This window comes from Drosophila busckii, chromosome 3R (assembly GCF_011750605.1).
Source record: "Drosophila busckii strain San Diego stock center, stock number 13000-0081.31 chromosome 3R, ASM1175060v1, whole genome shotgun sequence".
NCBI classification, from domain to species: domain Eukaryota; kingdom Metazoa; phylum Arthropoda; class Insecta; order Diptera; family Drosophilidae; genus Drosophila; species Drosophila busckii.
The window spans coordinates 14,010,123-14,028,910 of NC_046607.1; the positions used below are offsets into that span (position 1 = coordinate 14,010,123).

The window sequence follows — 18,788 nt, forward strand, 5'->3', positions numbered from 1 at the left end:
TCGACGCGCAGCAGCCGGGTACAGATAACCTGTCGCAGTCGTCTCTTGTTGATTCGCCGAGCTGCATGCGCTTTTATCACAATGTTTGCTCTTGGGTGTGCATTGTCAACAAACGACAAAGTCACTGCGCTTAGTTGCAACTCTGGCGTTGTGCTCAACGGACGCGAGCGTGGGCGCAAGCAATAACACACATACGCATAGCAAAACAAAAGCGAATTGACTTAACCACAAACGACCCATAAAAGCCGCAATCGAATCGGACACACCGCAACGCTGGTAACCTGAGCTGTTCAAACAGATAAAAGGCATAGACAAGTTGCTGCTCGTTGCTTGAGGTTCGTACACTACTGAGCGGCTGCAAAATGTTTCGCACCACAGAAATTGGCAGCGAAGAAAGTGAGTTTTCTATTGTTTGAATCTGAAATAAAGCAGTTAAACATAATAAATTCTTTTAGCTTTGCCTGCACTTGCGGAGCTGACACAGTCAACGGTAGAAAATGCTGCTAGCTCGTGTGAGCAGACACAGCTGAAGCCCACACGTAGCTCGTTGCCTAATTACGGTTATGCGCCCATATCACACATACGCCTGGAGTACAAATATCCCAATGCTGTGTTTTTTGTGCTAGCCACCAAATTCTTTGAAGCATTTGCAGCGAATGGGATGCGCAGTAAGTAGAAAATTAGCATTCTACAGCTCTAAAACAATTAATTTGCATTGTATTAACGAATTTTGTGTTATCAACGAAATGCACTTGAGACAGTGAAGGTCCCATGCTGTCTCGAAGCTTATCACAAAATCGATGAGAAGAGCGACTTTTGTTCTCAAAATTAATAATGTTTGGAATGGAAATTTTTTGAAAATCCAGCTATGCTTTATAAGCATAATTATGCTTATCACAATTATCTTAAATGGAGATTAATGTTGTACGCTTTTAATCTTAATATTATGCTTCTTATCTTAGCCATACTGGTGCTCTATTTACGCAATGATCTCAACTTTACGGAAAGCTTCGCCACCATCGTTTTGCATATTTTCAACTTTTTTGGACAATTCTGTCCCATTATTGGTGCCATCCTAGCTGATTGCTATATAGGCAATGTGCGCGCCATTTCTGGATTTTCTTTTCTTTATGCCTTCGGTTGGCTGCTGCTGACTATGACCTCCATACCCTATGTCGGCATGCCTGTAACAGCATTGTAAGTTATGCAGCCCACTTTCATATTTTTAAACAATTAACAACTCATTGTATTCGGGCCAAAGTTTGCTGGTTTCCATTTCATTCATAGCCGTTGGTAATGGCGCCGTGCGTGCCTGCATCACTTCTCTGGGTGCAATGCAGTTCAAGCTGCCGGAGCAGGCCATCTACTTGGCCGAGTACTTCTCATTTTATTATTTCGTCTACTATTTCGGCGTATTTCTGAGCAAGATATTGCCACCGCTGGTGAGAGCGAATACCCAGTGCTTTGGCAAGAGTGAATGTTATCCAGCTGTGTTTGGCACACTTGGCAGCTCCTTTTTAATTGCATGGAGTAAGTACAAAGCAAATTGATATTATTGTATTTTAATTAACAACTTTGCAGTTATCTTTTTGCTTGGTAAATTCTTTTACAAGTCTGAAAAGCTAAGCGGTGATAACATATTGCTCAAGTCTTTTGGCTGCATCAAGACGGCGTTGCAACAAAAGTGGCGACGACGTGGTTCTGGCAAAAGCTGCAAATATTGGCTACACAATGCCATAGGCATCTATGATGAGCAGTTTGTCGACGATGTGTCCAAAGTGCTGCGTGTGCGTAAACCTATAATGAGCTATAGCAACAGTTTGCTTAAATATTCGATACACTTTGCAGATCAGTAAGCTGTTTATACCACTGCCATTTTACTTTGCGCTGCTGGCCCAGCAGGACTCTAGCTGGACCTTTCAGGCAGCCATGATGAACACTACCATATTGGGCGTCACTATACAACCGGATCAAGCCAAGGCCGCGGGACCCATCTTTCTGTTTATGCTTATACCGCTTTGGCAATACATTACTGCGCCGCTCTTGCGTCGCCTATTCGATTGGGAGCTGCAGCCGTTGCATAGCGTTACCATTGGTGGTATTTGCTCAGCTGCATCCTTCATCTGCGCTGGCGTGCTGCAAGATCGCTTGATGGTTAGTTCATTAAATTTAACTATCTTACATACAATTTAAATGTGCATTTAATTTTGTTTATAGCAAGCGCCTAGTCAGAGCATTAACATTGCCTGGCAGCTGCCGCAGTTTCTGCTGCTCATGATGGGCGAACTGCTGCTGTCCATACCAGGTCTACAGTTTGCCTTCACCCAAGCACCATCGATCATGAAGTCGGTGGTTACAGCTGCCTGGTTTTTAAACAACGCCTTTGGCAATCTCATCGTGGTTATTGTTACCGAACTGAATATATTTAGCTCACAAAAGGCAGAGTATTTCTTTTATGCAGTAGTTATGCTTGTTTGCATTATTGTATTTGCATTGTTGGCCTTTGACTATGCGCTGCATGAGCGAAATCATTCACTCAAGCGCAAGGGATTTGTGCATCTGCCCTCAAAACAGGATGAGCCCAGCACTAGTCGAAGTCTTAGTGTTTAACAGGCCAGACTTTATCTTAATTCTAATTACAAGCAATTACTATTTTGTATCAATAAATATGCTTAACTAATGCGTGGCGAGTTTACTTGTAATTTATGCAGCTTAAGACACACACACGCACATAAACGCAACATAAACTTAAACTCAATCGAGTATCTTAAATATATACTGTAACTCTAATCTAGTATCGTCTTCCAGATCTGTGCAATGCACAGCATTTAGCACTTTGCTAGAGCCAAACTTGGAACGCAGTGTGTGTGGACGCAACAGCTTAGCAATTTCTGGATCCATGGGTCCGCAAAATTCACGAAACTCTTGATGCGCATTTTTCTCGGTATCCTCGCAGGAAACCTCCAGGCACATGCAAATGCCACTAGCTAATTGGGCCACCATTGGTATAAATTCGGGCACAATGCCGCGATAAATCTCGTAGAACTCCTCGCAGTTAACGCGAGACATGAGCAACATGCGCATAGCTGTTATCTTAAAGCCAGCTGAGAGTATTTCAACTAATATTTGTCCCAGCAGTCCATCCTTGATGCTATGCGGCTTTACAATGGCCAGCGTGCTATTCGTAAACAGGCAATTTTTGATTATGTTGTGCTTCTCCTCAAAGAAGAACTTGAGATCCTTGGCCACATTCTCCTCACTATGTGGACAGTAAATGCCATAGCGCACCTCCTCGCGCTCAAAGAGCTTTTGCATGCTAGGCGATAAGCCGATAGTGGTTGAAGCTTTCTCAGTGCCATAATTAGTGCACGCTATCATGATCTCTGACACATTATCGCCTATAAGTTCAAAGCTAATAGCTGGTCCTGCCAGCAGCTCATTCATTAGCACCCTAAAAATAGAGTAAAGTGCGTGATTAAATTAATTAATTTTGATTTCCATGTGTTGTGCTTACGAGGCTTGTACATCATCCTCCTTGTTGGAGAGGAATTCTGTCACTGTTTTGGGCGTGAACTGTACCATCGTGCCATTGTTAATATTGATCTTGTTATATATCAGCGTTGAAAGAAAGTCGCCCAAGTATTTTGGCCACATATTAGTCTTTAGCAGCACAAATCCTCTAAAAAAAAAATTAGATATAAAGAAAATATACATATGCTTTCCTAGCTTATCTATTTACCTTTTCCGGTATTTGGCCAATGTGTTGCGAGTCATATCATCAGCATAATCAACAATATCGAATTGACGACCAAATACATTGATCTTTGAGCCCACAAAGAAGTCGCGACGCGTAAGTTCCGGCATTTTGGTTCGACGCAAAAAAGTCTTCTTGCTGCGCTGATCAAACTACAGTTGCAAGCAAAATTAACCATATTGCTTTTGAATTATAAAATTAGCACTAGACTTACCAATTCGACGGCATTATCACTTAAATGAAAAGTTAGCAGAAAGGATCGTGTAATTGCCGCCTCCGTATGATACCATTCGGCTAAAAAGGCCAATCGACCATTTTGGGTTGGCTGCATCTGTGCTCTCATTATTATTATTATTTATATAAACTGAATTTTTTGTATGATTTACGTGTAATATTTGCTTTCGATTGAAAACAAGTTGTTTATAAATGCTTGGCATGTTTTGTTTTGGAAACCAACATTTGAAGCGTGCTTCTTCTTGCCCGCGTCGACATGGCAACCGCACTTAGCGTTGCCAGACTGCCCAAGTAAATGATAACAATAATTAAAGGTCTTTTTTTTAATTTCCTTTATTTACAGGAAACAAAAAATTAATAAATTGCAAATGAAACTTCGCAATAAATTGGTTATAGCTGTTCTTTCCGTTGCTCTTATTGTTGTTGCGTGTAAGTGTAAGTTATGCGTAAAGTTGATACATTTTTTGTTCCTTTGCATGCCGCTTTTAACATTTTACCGTAGGTCACTACAGCTAGTGTCAAAAGGAAATTGCAATTATGTTAATAAACGCATTGCCTAAGTGTGTATGGGGAGCAATTTTGTGTATGGATGTGTATGTGTGTGTGTGACTTAATGGTACATATGTATATGGGCCAAATATGCTTCAACAGAGAAGCTGTTTAGGCAGCCGGCTTCTTCTCTTTGTCACCCTCCCCACCCTCCTCCTCATCATCTTGATTTGACAAACTGGGAATATTGTCGTCAGAGTCATCGTCGTCCTCGTCGACGTTGAAATCATCAAACTTATTGTTCCAATCACCACCACTTGAACCAGACAAGAAGTTGCCAAACATGCCATTGTCCTTGGGATCTAAAATGCAAATGGCGAACGGTAATTTGAATGTGTAACAAACTATACCTATATATGTATAGTGATGTTTAGCTTACCTTCCTCCTCATCAGACTCATCACGCCACTTGGCGAAGTTGGCTTTTAGGAAATGCAACTTGGTCTTGTCCGTAGTTAGAGATGGCCAGAATGGCCCGCTCTCCTTCTTGGGTATTGTGAATTCAAGGCAGCGTCCAATGTTCTTGCTTGTTACTTTCTCCGGATCAACCGAATGGTAAAAGTTTAATGTGACATCGTATTTCTTGGACCCATCTAGCGCATTCACACCCTTAAAAGTGAAGCTGTTGTCTGTCACTCTTCAAATTTGGAAACAACGTTAGTTTAGTATTCCACAGATGAATCCTCTATTACTTAAGATGAATTACTCACTTGTGTTCAATGTCCTTGCATTCCACATCGATGATCACGAATACCAAGTCGTTGCGCTGAGCCCATGAAATGGGTGGCGGAATAGCACTGCAGAAAAGAAAAATATAAAGTTCAGTGTCATTTTCAAACAAACATTATGGAACAGCGGCTTGAAGGCACATTATGTATTTGAAAGCAGACTGGTGTCAATGTCATGGCAACTGCGGCTTCGACGCTTTTAGAACAAGTACAAAGTGCGAGTGCTTGATTTGCATGAAATTAAAGTCCATGTTGAGCAATAATTAAGTATTGCGGAACGAAATTAGCGCCAATCTTTACATAACCTCAAATGTCGGTGACTTATTAATGGCACCGCGTACTGTCCAAAAATATACATACAATACTTTTGCATGTGGGACACGCCCACTAAGCCCTAGCACGACGTGCGGTTCTTTTGGGGTCATGCAAATGCTGCTGCACTTATCACATATTTATCTGCGACAATATGTGAAACGGCTAACTAAAGTCGACGCCGACAATTGAGGGGCGCCACAAAAAGCACGCGTCGCACAAAGAAGCCACAAAAAGAAGAGGATACGCCGACAACTGCTGTCGCGATGAATTGCACATTTATTACTGCACAATCACTGCACTTACCCTGCTGTCGACATTTTGTTGTTGATACGTTGCTTAACAGTCAAATTAATTAAAACGCACTTGCTGCTCGCAAATTCACTTCTACAAGAGAAAAATGCGATTTTCGGCCGATTTGTCTTGAATTTTTTTTGTAAATGACGTAGTGTTCGAGAACGTTCGCTGACAGTTAGTGATGCCAAGATTTTTTCTATGAATCTAGCTATTTTTAAAATACACTTGAGCGAAAAAGGGAAAGGCGGTCTGATGATAATTATAATAACAAATTATATATTTGTATATTATTAATTGTATTCAATCTAGCCTTATTTTGTTGACCGTTTATATCTTCACTTTCTACATATTAATGTACACAGAAAAATCATGAACTCTTGCTCTCTATTTCACTACCAATAAGAATAAACAGTTAACTGTAAATCTATTCAATCTAGCTTTTTTTATTAAAAGGTTGAAAATGTATGTACGCACTGGTAATCTTAACCAACACTTTATTTATTCTACGAATGAATATATTCGATATGCGTTTGATATTCTAAGTAATACTTATGTGGTCACACTGACAGCATCTAAAATAAAGTTGATGAACATTTGTTTATCGTTAGAATTTCTTGTTATCATGGTGTTCTTATAATATTTGAACAGCCGGCACGCTCATGGCAGTGCCTCAGACGAGTCAACATTTCATTAAAACATTGTTCGTCGTGCAACGCTTGGTCATGTAAACAAACTCCCAGACATACACTGCTCGTAGCATACATTTGTACATACAAATGTTAAAAAACATACTTACAAACAACCGCGAACGTTATTTGTTGTTAGCTGTGGAGTATTATGCAAAAACTAGTTTGCGCGGTTATTGAACCTTTGACACTTGACTTCAGCGGTTAGAACTATAGGCCTGCGGCTTGATTATTAATTATACCCAAATCGGCTGGCTTCAATATTTGGCAGTGTCAGCAGACACGCTTTGAACTTCAAAGCATAAAGAACTGAAAGACTAGAGACACCGCCGCAGCCACATGCACGTTTACAAGATGGGAAATCGAGTGCCGGAGCTAATTATATGGTAAGTGCAAATTATAAAACAATTTACTTTCTTGTGTAATGAAAATCTTTATTTATAGCTCCTTTATAGTAATCAGCTTGTTGGTAATACATTTCTTCTCGGACCTGTTGCGCTTTTCGCTGGGCGGCAATTATGCACAGGATGTGACACTCTCGCACATAGTGGAGAGTCAGTCCAAGGAATATGCATGGCTCTTAAAGCTGCTCGTGAATACTTTTGGCTACAGCTGTGTCTTTGTGCCCGGCTATCTTATATACAAATATGTACAGCGTACCAACTATCTGGAGCGCGGCAACAAAACATTTTTACACTTGGCCATTAATATGTGCATTACGGGCAACTCCAGCTATGAGGCAGTGGATGCTGCACACGCCGGCAGCAGTAGTGTGAGCGCTACGGAACGCGAGCGCCAGAACAAGCGAACCAGTTCACAGGAGGCAGTGCAGCTACTTTGGTGCTTTGGCGGCTTGATGGTGTCTTATCTAACTTGGGGCGTGCTGCAGGAGAAAATAATGACGCAAAACTATCTAAATTTTGCTGGTGAAAGCGCCAAGTTCAAGGACTCGCAGTTTTTGGTCTTTGCCAATCGTTTGCTCGCATTCCTGGTGGCACTTGGCTATCTGCAATGGCAGCCTGCAACATCGCGACATCGTGCGCCACTCTACAAGTATTCATATGCTTCCTTCTCGAATATAATGAGTGCATGGTTTCAATACGAGGCACTCAAATTTGTCAACTTTCCTACTCAAGTGCTGGCCAAATCCTGCAAGATTATACCAGTTATGCTGATGGGCAAAATCATGTCCAAGGCGAAGTACGAGTCATACGAGTATGCCACGGCGCTGCTCATTTCCTTGGGCATGATATTCTTCATGTCGGGCTCCTCGGACAGCAGCAAAGTCAGCGGCGCTACCACGTTGACAGGCATCTTTCTGCTCTCCATGTATATGGTCTTCGATAGCTTCACGGCCAACTGGCAGGGCTCGCTATTCAAAAGCTATGGCATGTCCTCGCTGCAAATGATGTGCGGTGTCAATTTATTTTCATCGATCTTCACAGGCGCCTCGCTGTCCATGCAAGGCGGATTTATGGACTCGTTGGCCTTTGCCACAGACGTGAGTATTTGAGCAAGTGATTCAACTACAATTAATATTAATATATATATTGTTCGCATGCAGCATCCCAAGTTTGTCTTCGATATGGTTGTGCTTTCCATTTGCTCGGCAGTCGGGCAATTGTTTATCTATCATACAATTGATGTATTTGGGCCAGTTGTGTTTACCATTATTATGACGATGCGTCAGGTGAGTGAATGCTATATACACACACTCTATATACTTAAACATGTTTATGTTATAGGCTGCCGCTATCATGCTGTCCTGCTTTATCTATCAGCATAGTATCTCGGTGCTGGGTGTATTCGGTGTGCTCATTGTCTTCTTGGCCATCTTTATGCGCGTCTATTGCAATCAACGCCTGAGGGCTAAACGCAAGCGCGCTGAAGCCAGCAAGCCCAGAATTGGCGTTTAGAATAAGGCTGCTCAAAAATATAACGCACAGTTTGTTCGCTCAGTCTAGCGCTAAGATAAGTCTTGGCATTGTGAATTTATTTTTCAAAAGTGTAACTTTTGTTTATTAAGCGCGGCTAACACACAACTACTAATTGTACAGCTTTGTTTTGTAGTTTTAAGTTGAAAGTCTCGAGGCAATTGAAGATTTTTATATGTGTATTTAAAGTAAATTATTTATATTTTATATAAAATGTTGTCGTGTATGAATCTGAACGCGTTGTTTTTTGTATCATAAATTGAACTGAAGCGTAGCAAGTGTTGAGCAAATATAGCTAGATAAGATATTATATTAATTAACAAGCGAGAGTAAAAGTGTATCTTATCTGCTTGTTGTCTTTATATATCTAGTTAAGTGCAAACACTTTATAGCCTACTAATTAGATAATGAGTCATGCTATTTTTCACTGCTGCTCAACGTGACATTGACCCAGTTATGTGCCACTATTTTTGGCAACAATTTGTTTCGTCTGAGCCGCGTTTTGGCCACAAGTGAGAGCTCCCTACGGCAGCATTATTAGATACAGGTCAATGCACATGAGTTGTTTGCTTGTAACATGTGGGCGACATGATGATGATGATGATGATGATGTTCGCTGGTTGGGTGGGCGGCAGTCACATAAATTAGCATTCATATCAAAAAAATACAATGCGAATGCGAATAAAAAAAGGGCATTATGCAATCGCGCGCGCCTTCTAAGGGAAAAACAGCAAATTTGCCAGTCGTTAGCAATTCTTTTTTGTTATTTTTGCCATATTGTTAGTGTTGTTATAATTTTGCTTGCGCATCTCTGCAGAGGTGATAAGTTAGGGCGTGCTGCAAGCTGCTGGCATAGTTTGTTGCCATCGCGCCATTGAAACACAACAAACGCTTAGAGCTTAACGAATCCTTACAACATGCAGTTGTACTGCCTACTCTTGCTCGGCTTGCTTGGCTGCGCTGCGGCTGCTCCGCGTGGCTACTACTACGATGACTACAATTATGCAAGACGTCGCGCTGCGCCCGTTTCGAATTACAATCGTTATAGTCGTGACAGCAGCAAGGCAACGGATAATTATAATGCCAAGTTTGCTGGTGCGAGCAATCAGGAGCTGGATGATCTAAATGCTGATGTGGGCGACAGCAAAACGCTGCTGCTCAAGAAGAAATTGAAAAAGAAATTGATCAGACAGCAGGCAGCAGCTGCTGCTTATGGCCACAATCGACCGTGTTTACCTTATGGACGCGCTGCCAATGGCCAGCAGGATGCTGTTGAGCAAGGACGCTTTCTGTTTGACTTGAATGTATACAATGTGTATCCTGGAGCGGGTGGCTGTCGTGGCTATGGCGGCGGCTTGGGCGGATTAGGTGGTTATGGCGCTGGCTTGGGCGGTCTAGGCGGCGGCTTACTATCAGATCCCGTTGCTCCAGTTGCACCAGTAATACCTGTGCGTCCATATGCACCATTTGCCACTTGGTTGTCGCTCTTTGCGCCTGGCATACTGCAAAACAGTCTGGCAGCCACTGTGCCCGCTGTGCCGCTGGCCGATCCACTAGCTGTGCGTCCTGCTTCTGCTGCTGCTGATGATTTGCAAAGCGATCCCGCTGTAGATCCCCAATACAATCCGCAGCCAGTGCGTCGACCTGTGCCTAATCGCGTCTACTACGACTCAGCAGGCGCGGTAAGTTAATTAATGCGTTTGGTTTAATACAAGTGCTTACTGTTTGTTTAATTTTTTGCAGCCGCCAGTTACGCCAGCACAGCTTGTGGGCGGAGTGGCAACAACAGTTAATGGCATCATCCAACAGCTTACGGGTCAAGTGCAGCCGGTCTATCAAACAGGTGCCTATCGCTCCAGAAATCATCGCAGTAGTTATGGCTAAGCAACGCTACGACTACAAAAAAAACTCGAATTTTATAAGTTTAAGTTTAGTTTTAAATTGCTTAGGTAATAAAAGAGTTGAATCACAATTAAATTTAGTCTAAAAAAGAACTCAACTTTAATAATTTATATTCTAAAACTAACTTTATTAGCTTTTTAGAATCATAAGAGTCTCTATTATTTTACCTGCTAAATTGGTTGATTGCCAAAGCAAAAACCTAAGCTACTGTCTAATCTATTTGTTTCCATCATTTGCTTGGGATCTTATTGTTAGTCATCTTTGCCCATAACATTTATGCACGTCGCGTCTGGCTACAAACAAAATAAAGCATTAAAAATAAAGCAGGAAAACAGACAAGGACACTAGAGCGTAGAAACCGGATTAGGTAGAGGGGAATTACACACCAGGCATGTTCATTATTTTTTATTTATCTTTTGTTTTTACTTCGAGTATTCGCTGTACAGACTAAGTTAACTAGAGTTAAGCATCACAGATGGCGGCGCAGTTTACCGACCAAAGAAACCGTGTCCACCTCCATTGTAGTAGTTGTTGGCATAGTGCGATTGCGATTGACTGTAGTGTCCGCCATAGGAGCCGCCGTGTCCGGCATAGGAACCGCCGTATCCGGGATAATACGGCTGATGTGGTCTGTAGCCACCACCGAAGCCGTTGTAGCCGCCGCCAAAACCATTGTAACCGCCTCCAAACCCGCCGTGATGATGTCCGTGTCCGCCGGAATAGTAGCCTGGATAATGCGAGCCGCCAAAGCCACCGCCATAACCGCCGCCTGGATAATAGCCGCCATGACCGCCGTGTCCGCCACCAAATCCACTGTAAAGTCCGGCATTTAATCCTACGCCTGCGCTAAGTCCCACACCGCCGCCAAAGCCTCCGCCCAATAATCCAAAGCTGCGACCTTCAGCTTTGCCAGGTGCAGGTGCCGCGCCGCTGTAGACAACAAGCGCCAATAAAACCAGAATCTAAAAGAGCGAAAGAGAAGCGTTAAGCAAGTATCCATTGATGCTTCAGCTGCTCCAGACTTACACAACACAAGCGCGCCATTGAGATAATTTTGCTGTGCTCTGTCTCGCAGCGAATCAATAAAGCAACTAAATTGCAATTGTTAAGTGCCAGGCCTTTATATATGATCGCTGTATAATCGGGGGCTATAAGAAGTAAGCTACGCGCCACGCATTGCCAAGTAATTCTACGCAAATTGCAGAACAAACAGCGACGCGCAACGAAACTGAAAATGAATCTGCGGCCAAAAGATAAAGAACCAGTTAGTGACGAAATCGCGGAATACCCCTCGGTAAACAATGCCCGACTGGGCAGCAGGCACTCAGAATGCGTTAATTTTCGATTGTCACACACACACGCACACACATGCGTTGTTGAGGGTTAAGTCAGTAGAAGATCAAGATCACCAAAGACGAAAAAAAAACCCAATAAAAATAATCACTATAGTGATCTTGCAATTAAATTTACAACAAACACCGATGTTTGTATACTCTTGTTGAAGAATATCTTTATTTTTGGGTTTTCTATGCATAAAAAGTTAGCTTAGTGTTTTTATAACAGACAGTGTATAAACAACTGCGCTTAGCGCACCAATTATGAAATAAAAACAAAAGACTTAGGCAACAAACTTTATACAGAACGTGCAGCGAAGCATGGGCGTTGATGATGGAGCCAGCATATTATATACTTAACTCATTAGCACTTGTCGTTGTTGCTGTTGTCGTTGTCTGAGACGTCTAACATTTTTGTTATTGTTGCTGATCTTAGCAAATTTGTTTGGCTGTCATAAACATATTTTTGACTGAATACGCTTTGTTGATTCTCTATAGCAACAACAACAACAACAATTCAAATGTTGTGCTTCACTTTCATTTGGCAGTTTATTCAACTCTATTTAAATTATGACTAAATTGACGTCAGCTATAGTATTTGACAAAGATTTATGAGGAAGTAAAGTGGGCATGTCTGGCATTGTTTGGGCTGGGAAATAGATTTTTTATAAAGTCACTTGCAATAAGTGAATAATGTGTATTAAGAAATATATAAAAAATGATTGGTTATGCTAAAGAAATGTTAAAATAAATTATGTAAATGCATTAATATTTTTTTAAGTGCACTGTACTCAAGTAAATTACAAGATAATGTTAGTAATTCTGTTTGTTTAATTATAGGCCGAAGCAAAGGTCATTCATTAGTTATTGCCTAAATCTGTTTTATTTTAAACAATAAATAGCAAACGACAATTGATTGTCAGCATTAATTACAAGTGAACTGTCAACTATGACGGTAAGTTGCCCAATTTCTAAAATTCCAAGCATAATATTTACTAATCTGTTGTACTTAAGCGAATCTTAAGCATTGCTATATTGAGCTGCCTTTGCTTATTTGGCGCGCTAGCTGCTCCTCAATGGCCAGGATATGGCTCAGGCTATGGCTTTGCGCCCTGGGGTGGTAATTTTGCATCCTCCAGTGCTGCAGCAAGCAGCAGCAGCAGCAGCAGCTTTGGCAGTTTTCAAGGATATGGAGCAGGCTTTAACTATGGCCGGCCAGGCTACGGATACGGATATGGCGGCTATCGCGGCGGCTATCAGCAGCAGCATCAACAGTTTCAGCACAATCGCTATAATCACTACGGATATCCATTTGGCTATGGCAAATAAGACAAGCGCTGGAAATTTTAAACTTTGTTTTGTTTGTTTTCTATTTGTTGAACTTTGTTTAATTTTGGAGGTCAATAAAACGTAAATTCCCATCTATGCATGTGCGATGATTCATTTTATTAGCCTGACAATAAGTTTTTGATTTTCCAAATAGTTTTAAATTGTGTTTATTCATTAGCAGTCATGCATAATTCATATAAAAAGTACATGATTTGGAATACAAAACGGTAGCTTGACTCAAAACGTGTCAATCTATTTATTATGCCCAAACTGGTGTTAAAATAAAATCAGTTGAATTTTAACCGTTACTATGTTAAGCCCTATATATAAATTGTACTACTGCCATATTTTGTTTGTATTTATTTTTCCCCCAATTCATCTCGAAAACCAGAAATTTTCAAGGTCAATTTATATGCATAAAGCAAAAGACATGTATTCAACACGAGTTGAAGTTCAGAGCAACAACAACGAGCAAACAAGATCTCTCCAAGCCACGGATTGCATAAGGGCAATTTACAAAAACAAAAAAATAAAAACAAGCAGGCTTGAAAACCATAAAAACACATCGCTCAAAGCGCGGCCGCTTCAATTGCAAACGCGTCGTGGTCCATCGAGGCAACAATAAAACGTCAAAGACTGATTTGAACTTGAAGACTTTTGAACAATTAATCATAATCGATTAAAGTAAATGAGCACAGCATTGCTAATAAATTAATTTACGTGCAACTGCAAAAATGCAAATCATTGTAAGTTAAAGTATAAACAGCAAATGTAAGCAATTGTTTAAATAATTGTTTCTACAGCGCGCTCTAGTCGGATTTATTCTGCTGCTCGGCATTTGTGCAGCTGGCAAAGTTAAGCTGTTTGCCTTTAAGGGTCCGCATGCCGGTTTTATTGGATTAAAAGTGCGCACGCCCAAGCTGCTGGGTCTCAAGCATGCTTTGGGTGGTGGCGGCGGCGGCTTCGGAGGTGGAGGATTCGGAGGCGGTCATGCAATAGGAGGATTTGGCGGCGGTCACGGTGGCTATGAACATCATGAGGAATATCATCATCATGAAAGCCACTACAGCAGCGGAGGCAGCTATGGCGGGGCTGGATTCGGTGGAGCTGGCTTTAAGGGTGGCCTCTGGGGCAAATAGTTTAGCTTAAGCTGTTAAGATACACACATACTTGCCATTAGCATCTTTACGTTTGTTAATTAATTCTAAGTTCATTTTCATTTATGTATTAGCAAATACAAGTCGATTTATAAAATTCAATTACGGAAAATTCTAGCAATAATTTTAGATTATATAAAAGCTTGAAAGGACAGAAATAATATCTTGAAACTAATATAGTTTAAAAGCAGTAGGTGGTAATGTTTCATTAACCCTGCGGTGTTAATCCTGCAGTGAGCCCACTGGACATAAAAGTATCCTTGAATTCGCTGTCACTCTCATTCTTACACATTTCTTTTAAAAAGATTTTCTTTGCTTCGGTCCGCTGCACTTTTCCATTTTGCGCTCGCGGTATACGATCAACAATGAGGACGCCTGCATTAAGTTGCTTGTATTCCACTCGTATGTGCTCCCTTACAAAGTCGACAACCTGCGCAGAGGTTAGCTTGGAATTTGGTTGAGCACAGACTATTGCTGCTGCTGCGTCCTCAGTGGTTTCAAGCCAAATGCCAAATACACAAACCTCTGCCACTTCAGTCATTTGAAGTATAACTTGTTCAATTTCCTGCGGATAATACATGAAGCCATTATAGCGAAGCATTTCCTTTTTACGTCCCACTATATAAAGCTGGTTATTGTCATCGAAATAACCAAGGTCGCCTGTGTGAATCCAGCCCTTAGAGTCCTGCAGCTGAGCACTGGAAGTTGGATCGTTAAAATAGCCTCGCCAGGTGTCACCCGTATGACAGTATAACTCTCCAGTGGAATTGAGTCCAAGTAAATTACCCTTATCGTCAACCACACGCATACGAATGTTGGCGTAGAGCTCGCCCACTGAGCTAGGCCTGAGTTGGACACTGTTGTTATTAGCGACGCTGCTGCCCAGCTCAGTCATACCATATAGCAGTTGCAGCACTGCACCTTTAGGCAGGTGTGACTGCAACTTTTGCAGAACTAAGACTTGGGCACAAGCGCCAACGAATAGAAGTTGACGCAAGCTTTGCAGCTTCTTCACACTAATGGCAGGAGAATTGACTATGGGAGACATTTGAGGAGTATACAAAAGTGCCCAGGTAATGCGGTACTGTTCGCATAGGTCTAGAAAGCGGGCACCTTCAAAGGAGCTCATCCGATCAATAATCTGCAGAGCGCCATATATACCGCCACATATTAAATACCGAAATCCAACAAGGCATGTTATAGTTAACGGTGTATATTGGACATCATTTGAGCTGAGGTTCCTAATAGAATAGAATAGAACAAAGTAAGGTCAGCCGAGCTTTATCTTGCAGGATACCACATACCAACCTGTGTATTTCAAATATCTTCCGACTATTCGTAACCGTTGCTGCTTTTGGCAATCCAGTAGACCCAGATGTTTTGCATATGGCCAAAATGCGATCGATGCCGCGACTAAAACTTGCTGGCCGATAGTTTATTGGCAGCGAGCCTTGTAGTATTTCATGTATATGCTTAACACCTACTACGGCTCCATAAATTATGAAAACTTCTGCTCCACATAATGTAGCTACTCTCTGTGCCACATTGCAGGACTCTTCATCACAAAATATGACGCGTGGCTTAGTTAAGCCAAAGAGACTTTTTGTGGTGTTCTCACACGTACAGGGGTCAATGCAAAATATAGGTGTCCCATTAAACATACAACCATATGCCAAGGCAGCCACATGAGTTGAATTGAGCGCAAGCAGGCCAACGATATCTGTCTCTTCGTGGAAGCCCTGGGCTTGCAAATAGCTCGCAACTTTTATGGCATTGTGCAGCAACTGGGATCGAGTCAATGTTGTATTTTCCGTATGCGAGATTTGACAAATCCTGTCGGGATCAGTCGCCAGCTTTTCAAAAATAATTTGTCCTATTGTAAGATCATCATCGTAGCAGCTTTTCTCACTGCGGCCGCTCCACGTTTTAAGCTTAGCATCAAAACTTGTCATTGCTTTTAATGAATGTAGCTCTGGATCACAACTAAATTGTGCCTATGTTAGCTATTGCTTTTATTCCCTACATTCTCTATAGTATTTAAATCGTGTAATTGATTAAAGATTTCTTAAATCTTATCTTTATGTCTTTATTAGCAGATACACTAGGCTTTACTATAAAATACATATAGTTGTGTTATCTTTAACTATTATGCGGTCTTATTGTTAGATAAGAAACGATAACTGAGCTTATCTTCCAGAAAACCAGCGCACAGCATATCAAACTATTCATAATCGAATTTTAAACCACAATCGTGCAGACATTTCATGAGTCATATGGAAACGCATTGATTTTAAGCCAACATGGCTTCAAAGCTGTTGCAGCAATTTTCTTTTTTCATATGTAAAAAAAAGATTTATGCCAGGTTAATATATAGAATATATTACTTGTTATATAAAAATATATGCATTTGTTAGTTCTCGGCTTATAGTAAATAAGTTTCACCAGCGGCTGAAAAAAAAACAAACAAGTTAGTTTGCGGCGAGGCCTAAAGAATGGCAATGGATAAGTGGTGTGTCCATCTATTGCTCACATTAATTTTTAACACTTTGCTAAGACCACTAGATGGCGCTATTTGCTCGCACAATCTTGTACAGTCTTGGGCGCGTTGACCAGAGCACGTTTCCGTAGTGTAGTGGTTATCACGTGTGCTTCACACGCACAAGGTCCCCGGTTCGAACCCGGGCGGGAACAATTATTTTTTTTCAATTTTTTATTTTATTATTTTAGTACTGTTATAAATAAAATAAACAACAAGTTTTTACTAACAATAAACATAACTACTAACGACGCTTTCTGAAGCCACCGAAGCCTCCTCCGTATCCCCCTCCGAAACCTCCTCCGTATCCTCCTCCGTAACCTCCTCCGTATCCTCCTCCGTAACCTCCTCCGTATCCTCCTCCGTATCCTCCTCCGTATCCTCCTCCGTAGCTTCCTCCGAAGCTTCCCCCGTAGCTTCCTCCGAATCCTCCGCCGTAGCCTCCAAATCCACCGTGACCTAGTCCTCCTTTCCAACCGAACTTGTGTGGAACTGCCACAGGAACTGGGACAGGAACCGGTACGGGCTGAGAAACAGGAACTGGAACAGGAACTGGGTGAGCAACTGGAAATGGCTGAGGGTAAGGAACAGGATATCCAAATCCTCCACCCTTTTTGCCACCAAACCCATCAATGGACTTAACGCCCAAGCAAAGAAGCATCATCAGTAGAGGGAGTAATCTCTGCAATAGCATAGAATATTGAATATATGAGTTGGCCAAGATTAATCTAGCACTTACTGCTTTATGTGTCATCTTGTTGTTAGCTTCTAATCATGAACAGAGGCGAACTGTCATTTATATAGCAGTCCAAAGCACTTCCTACAGCTTCCTTTTGCAATGAGTTCAAAGAACTTTTTAACAGCCGGCACAACCAGTTTCAGGTCTAGCCTAACTTATAAATATTAATGGGGAATTTTTTAGTCGCAACAACTATTGCCAAATTCATAACAAATCGTGTGAAATATCATTGAAAGCGTTCATTTGGCAAGTTTAAGGTTACTTGTTGTTTACTTCCGGATCCAAGTGGGCGTAGAGTTCTCGAGATCGTCTTATAAAAACTACAGCCTTTGTGAAGCAGATAAACAGTCAAGTTCAAGTCGAAAAGTAAACAAGATGAAGATTAGCTGTGCTGTAAGTTCAAGATTTTCAGTTGGTCAAAGGCAAATTCTATTAATTCCTTTGCAGCTGTTTGTGGTAATGGCGCTGTTCGGCAGCAGCTGGGCGCAATATCAGTATCCTCAAAGTCAACATACAAGTGCTGGCTATGGATCGCCGGCATCCTCCGTTGGCTCATCCCCAGGCGCTAACAGTCGCATAATTGGCTTGTTGGGTGGTGCTGGGGGAGGGAGCGGGCTTGGCGGCGGCGGCGGGCTTGGAGGCGGTGGCTTAGGTGGATTACTTAATCTATTTGGCGGACTAGTAGGTGGAGGACGTCAATCCCAGCTGTTCGGACAAAGATATCCAGCACAGTCTGCCGGATATCCGGGCTACGGATACGGCGGTGCACTTGGTACAGGCTATGCCGGCAATCATCCTTATTCTGGTGGCTATTCTGGTGGCTTTCCTGGAGCATATCCTGGCAACAATTTCGGTGGTGGATATGGATATGGTAATGGTTTCGGCAACTACTACGGCTAATATTTTATGTCAGATCAACCGCCCAATTGTGCCAAGTATTATATTGATTGATTTTCTGCGCATTTGTTATTAGTTTTTAGTTAAAAGCATTGTTGACCATGAAAATACAGGCATGTTTATGTTTACTTCAAAACAGATTCAGTTTATTTGGCTAAAAGCAGACACGTTGCCATTGTTGACATTTTGGCATTCATATCTTCACATGGGGATGTAGCTCAGATGGTAGAGCGCTCGCTTAGCATGTGAGAGGTACGGGGATCGATGCCCCGCATCTCCAACGAATCGTGATTTTTTTTTATTTTTGTGTGCTCAGCTCTACATAGTTTCTTTTCATTGTCATGTCATAAGTTTTGGTTTCTTTTGTCTAAAAATAACCAGTTAAAAAAATTGATGCTAAG

General features: G+C 41.7%; 11 protein-coding genes and 2 non-coding genes across 13 annotated transcripts; 8 read left to right on the plus strand and 5 right to left on the minus strand.

The window, feature by feature from the left end:
* The first annotated feature begins 19 nt into the window (after window positions 1–19).
* On the plus strand, window positions 20–2,680 carry LOC108602783 (peptide transporter family 1). The gene is made up of 7 exons (XM_017990995.1): window positions 20–396; window positions 456–668; window positions 963–1,197; window positions 1,262–1,530; window positions 1,582–1,787; window positions 1,849–2,154; window positions 2,218–2,680. Exons 1-7 carry the CDS (start codon window positions 363–365, stop codon window positions 2,608–2,610), a joined length of 1,656 nt encoding a protein of 551 aa, XP_017846484.1. The 5' UTR covers window positions 20–362; the 3' UTR covers window positions 2,611–2,680.
* LOC108602787 (nucleoside diphosphate kinase 7) lies at window positions 2,668–4,165 on the minus strand. Its single transcript, XM_017990999.2, has 4 exons — window positions 3,969–4,165; window positions 3,740–3,906; window positions 3,515–3,679; window positions 2,668–3,451 (listed from the first exon to the last, which is right to left on the minus strand). Exons 1-4 carry the CDS (start codon window positions 4,095–4,097, stop codon window positions 2,755–2,757), a joined length of 1,158 nt encoding a protein of 385 aa, XP_017846488.1. The 5' UTR covers window positions 4,098–4,165; the 3' UTR covers window positions 2,668–2,754.
* A 138-nt stretch (window positions 4,166–4,303) lies between these two features.
* Window positions 4,304–6,044, minus strand: LOC108602792 (uncharacterized protein CG16817). The gene is made up of 4 exons (XM_017991004.1): window positions 5,883–6,044; window positions 5,247–5,333; window positions 4,917–5,173; window positions 4,304–4,839 (listed from the first exon to the last, which is right to left on the minus strand). Exons 1-4 carry the CDS (start codon window positions 5,894–5,896, stop codon window positions 4,649–4,651), a joined length of 549 nt encoding a protein of 182 aa, XP_017846493.1. The 5' UTR covers window positions 5,897–6,044; the 3' UTR covers window positions 4,304–4,648.
* A 397-nt stretch (window positions 6,045–6,441) lies between these two features.
* Window positions 6,442–8,676, plus strand: LOC108602020 (adenosine 3'-phospho 5'-phosphosulfate transporter 1). The gene is made up of 4 exons (XM_017990023.1): window positions 6,442–6,945; window positions 7,004–8,060; window positions 8,124–8,249; window positions 8,305–8,676. Exons 1-4 carry the CDS (start codon window positions 6,899–6,901, stop codon window positions 8,473–8,475), a joined length of 1,401 nt encoding a protein of 466 aa, XP_017845512.1. The 5' UTR covers window positions 6,442–6,898; the 3' UTR covers window positions 8,476–8,676.
* Window positions 8,677–9,410: 734 nt separating this feature from the next.
* LOC108601302 lies at window positions 9,411–10,377 on the plus strand. The gene is made up of 2 exons (XM_033294161.1): window positions 9,411–10,175; window positions 10,237–10,377. Exons 1-2 carry the CDS (start codon window positions 9,411–9,413, stop codon window positions 10,375–10,377), a joined length of 906 nt encoding a protein of 301 aa, XP_033150052.1.
* Window positions 10,378–10,773: 396 nt separating this feature from the next.
* LOC108602606 (pupal cuticle protein Edg-91) lies at window positions 10,774–11,474 on the minus strand. The gene is made up of 2 exons (XM_017990744.1): window positions 11,422–11,474; window positions 10,774–11,357 (listed from the first exon to the last, which is right to left on the minus strand). Exons 1-2 carry the CDS (start codon window positions 11,437–11,439, stop codon window positions 10,884–10,886), a joined length of 492 nt encoding a protein of 163 aa, XP_017846233.1. The 5' UTR covers window positions 11,440–11,474; the 3' UTR covers window positions 10,774–10,883.
* A 1,204-nt stretch (window positions 11,475–12,678) lies between these two features.
* Window positions 12,679–13,058, plus strand: LOC108601303 (sulfur globule protein CV2). Its single transcript, XM_017989202.1, has 2 exons — window positions 12,679–12,684; window positions 12,744–13,058. The coding sequence occupies exons 1-2, from the start codon at window positions 12,679–12,681 to the stop codon at window positions 13,056–13,058; spliced, it is 321 nt and encodes a 106-aa protein (XP_017844691.1).
* Window positions 13,059–13,792: 734 nt separating this feature from the next.
* Window positions 13,793–14,197, plus strand: LOC108601304 (glycine-rich protein 2). Its single transcript, XM_017989203.1, has 2 exons — window positions 13,793–13,804; window positions 13,862–14,197. The coding sequence occupies exons 1-2, from the start codon at window positions 13,793–13,795 to the stop codon at window positions 14,195–14,197; spliced, it is 348 nt and encodes a 115-aa protein (XP_017844692.1).
* Window positions 14,198–14,423: 226 nt separating this feature from the next.
* On the minus strand, window positions 14,424–15,344 carry LOC108601305 (probable 4-coumarate--CoA ligase 1). Its single transcript, XM_017989205.1, has one exon. The coding sequence runs from the start codon at window positions 15,342–15,344 to the stop codon at window positions 14,424–14,426; it is 921 nt and encodes a 306-aa protein (XP_017844694.1).
* Window positions 15,345–16,833: 1,489 nt separating this feature from the next.
* Trnav-cac lies at window positions 16,834–16,906 on the plus strand. The gene has a single exon. It is a non-coding gene; the product is annotated as a tRNA-Val (tRNA).
* An 89-nt stretch (window positions 16,907–16,995) lies between these two features.
* On the minus strand, window positions 16,996–17,582 carry LOC108601306 (holotricin-3). Its single transcript, XM_017989206.1, has 2 exons — window positions 17,491–17,582; window positions 16,996–17,433 (listed from the first exon to the last, which is right to left on the minus strand). Exons 1-2 carry the CDS (start codon window positions 17,503–17,505, stop codon window positions 16,996–16,998), a joined length of 453 nt encoding a protein of 150 aa, XP_017844695.1. The 5' UTR covers window positions 17,506–17,582.
* A 90-nt stretch (window positions 17,583–17,672) lies between these two features.
* LOC108602489 (shematrin-like protein 2) lies at window positions 17,673–18,517 on the plus strand. Its single transcript, XM_017990614.1, has 2 exons — window positions 17,673–17,883; window positions 17,938–18,517. Exons 1-2 carry the CDS (start codon window positions 17,866–17,868, stop codon window positions 18,388–18,390), a joined length of 471 nt encoding a protein of 156 aa, XP_017846103.1. The 5' UTR covers window positions 17,673–17,865; the 3' UTR covers window positions 18,391–18,517.
* Window positions 18,518–18,594: 77 nt separating this feature from the next.
* Trnaa-agc lies at window positions 18,595–18,667 on the plus strand. The gene has a single exon. It is a non-coding gene; the product is annotated as a tRNA-Ala (tRNA).
* Window positions 18,668–18,788: the final 121 nt, after the last annotated feature.

Excerpts from the sequence above, each read along its gene's own strand:
- LOC108602783 (XM_017990995.1), top strand. The coding sequence starts at position 363 with ATGTTTCGCACCACAGAAATTGGCAGCGAAGAAA. Across the intron at positions 1,788-1,848 it reads ATGTGTCCAAAGTGCTGCGT|ATCAGTAAGCTGTTTATACC; the intron begins GTGCGTAAACCT and ends TACACTTTGCAG. Across the intron at positions 2,155-2,217 it reads TGCTGCAAGATCGCTTGATG|CAAGCGCCTAGTCAGAGCAT; the intron begins GTTAGTTCATTA and ends TTTTGTTTATAG.
- LOC108602020 (XM_017990023.1), top strand. The coding sequence starts at position 6,899 with ATGCACGTTTACAAGATGGGAAATCGAGTGCCGGAGCTAATTATATG. Across the intron at positions 8,061-8,123 it reads CGTTGGCCTTTGCCACAGAC|CATCCCAAGTTTGTCTTCGA; the intron begins GTGAGTATTTGA and ends GTTCGCATGCAG. Across the intron at positions 8,250-8,304 it reads TTATTATGACGATGCGTCAG|GCTGCCGCTATCATGCTGTC; the intron begins GTGAGTGAATGC and ends TTTATGTTATAG.
- LOC108602792 (XM_017991004.1), bottom strand. Across the intron at positions 5,174-5,246 it reads TGCAAGGACATTGAACACAA|AGTGACAGACAACAGCTTCA; the intron begins GTGAGTAATTCA and ends CCAAATTTGAAG. Across the intron at positions 4,840-4,916 it reads TGAGTCTGATGAGGAGGAAG|ATCCCAAGGACAATGGCATG; the intron begins GTAAGCTAAACA and ends TTTGCATTTTAG.
- LOC108601305 (XM_017989205.1), bottom strand. The coding sequence starts at position 15,344 with ATGAGCTCCTTTGAAGGTGCCCGCTTTCTAGACCTATGCGAACAGTAC.
- LOC108602787 (XM_017990999.2), bottom strand. The coding sequence starts at position 4,097 with ATGAGAGCACAGATGCAGCCAACCCAAAATGGTCGATTGGCCTTTTTA. Across the intron at positions 3,907-3,968 it reads GTGATAATGCCGTCGAATTG|TTTGATCAGCGCAGCAAGAA; the intron begins GTAAGTCTAGTG and ends TTGCAACTGTAG. Across the intron at positions 3,680-3,739 it reads TTGGCCAAATACCGGAAAAG|AGGATTTGTGCTGCTAAAGA; the intron begins GTAAATAGATAA and ends TTTTTTTTTTAG.
- LOC108601302 (XM_033294161.1), top strand. The coding sequence starts at position 9,411 with ATGCAGTTGTACTGCCTACTCTTGCTCGGCTTGCTTGGCTGCGCTGCG. Across the intron at positions 10,176-10,236 it reads ACTACGACTCAGCAGGCGCG|CCGCCAGTTACGCCAGCACA; the intron begins GTAAGTTAATTA and ends AATTTTTTGCAG.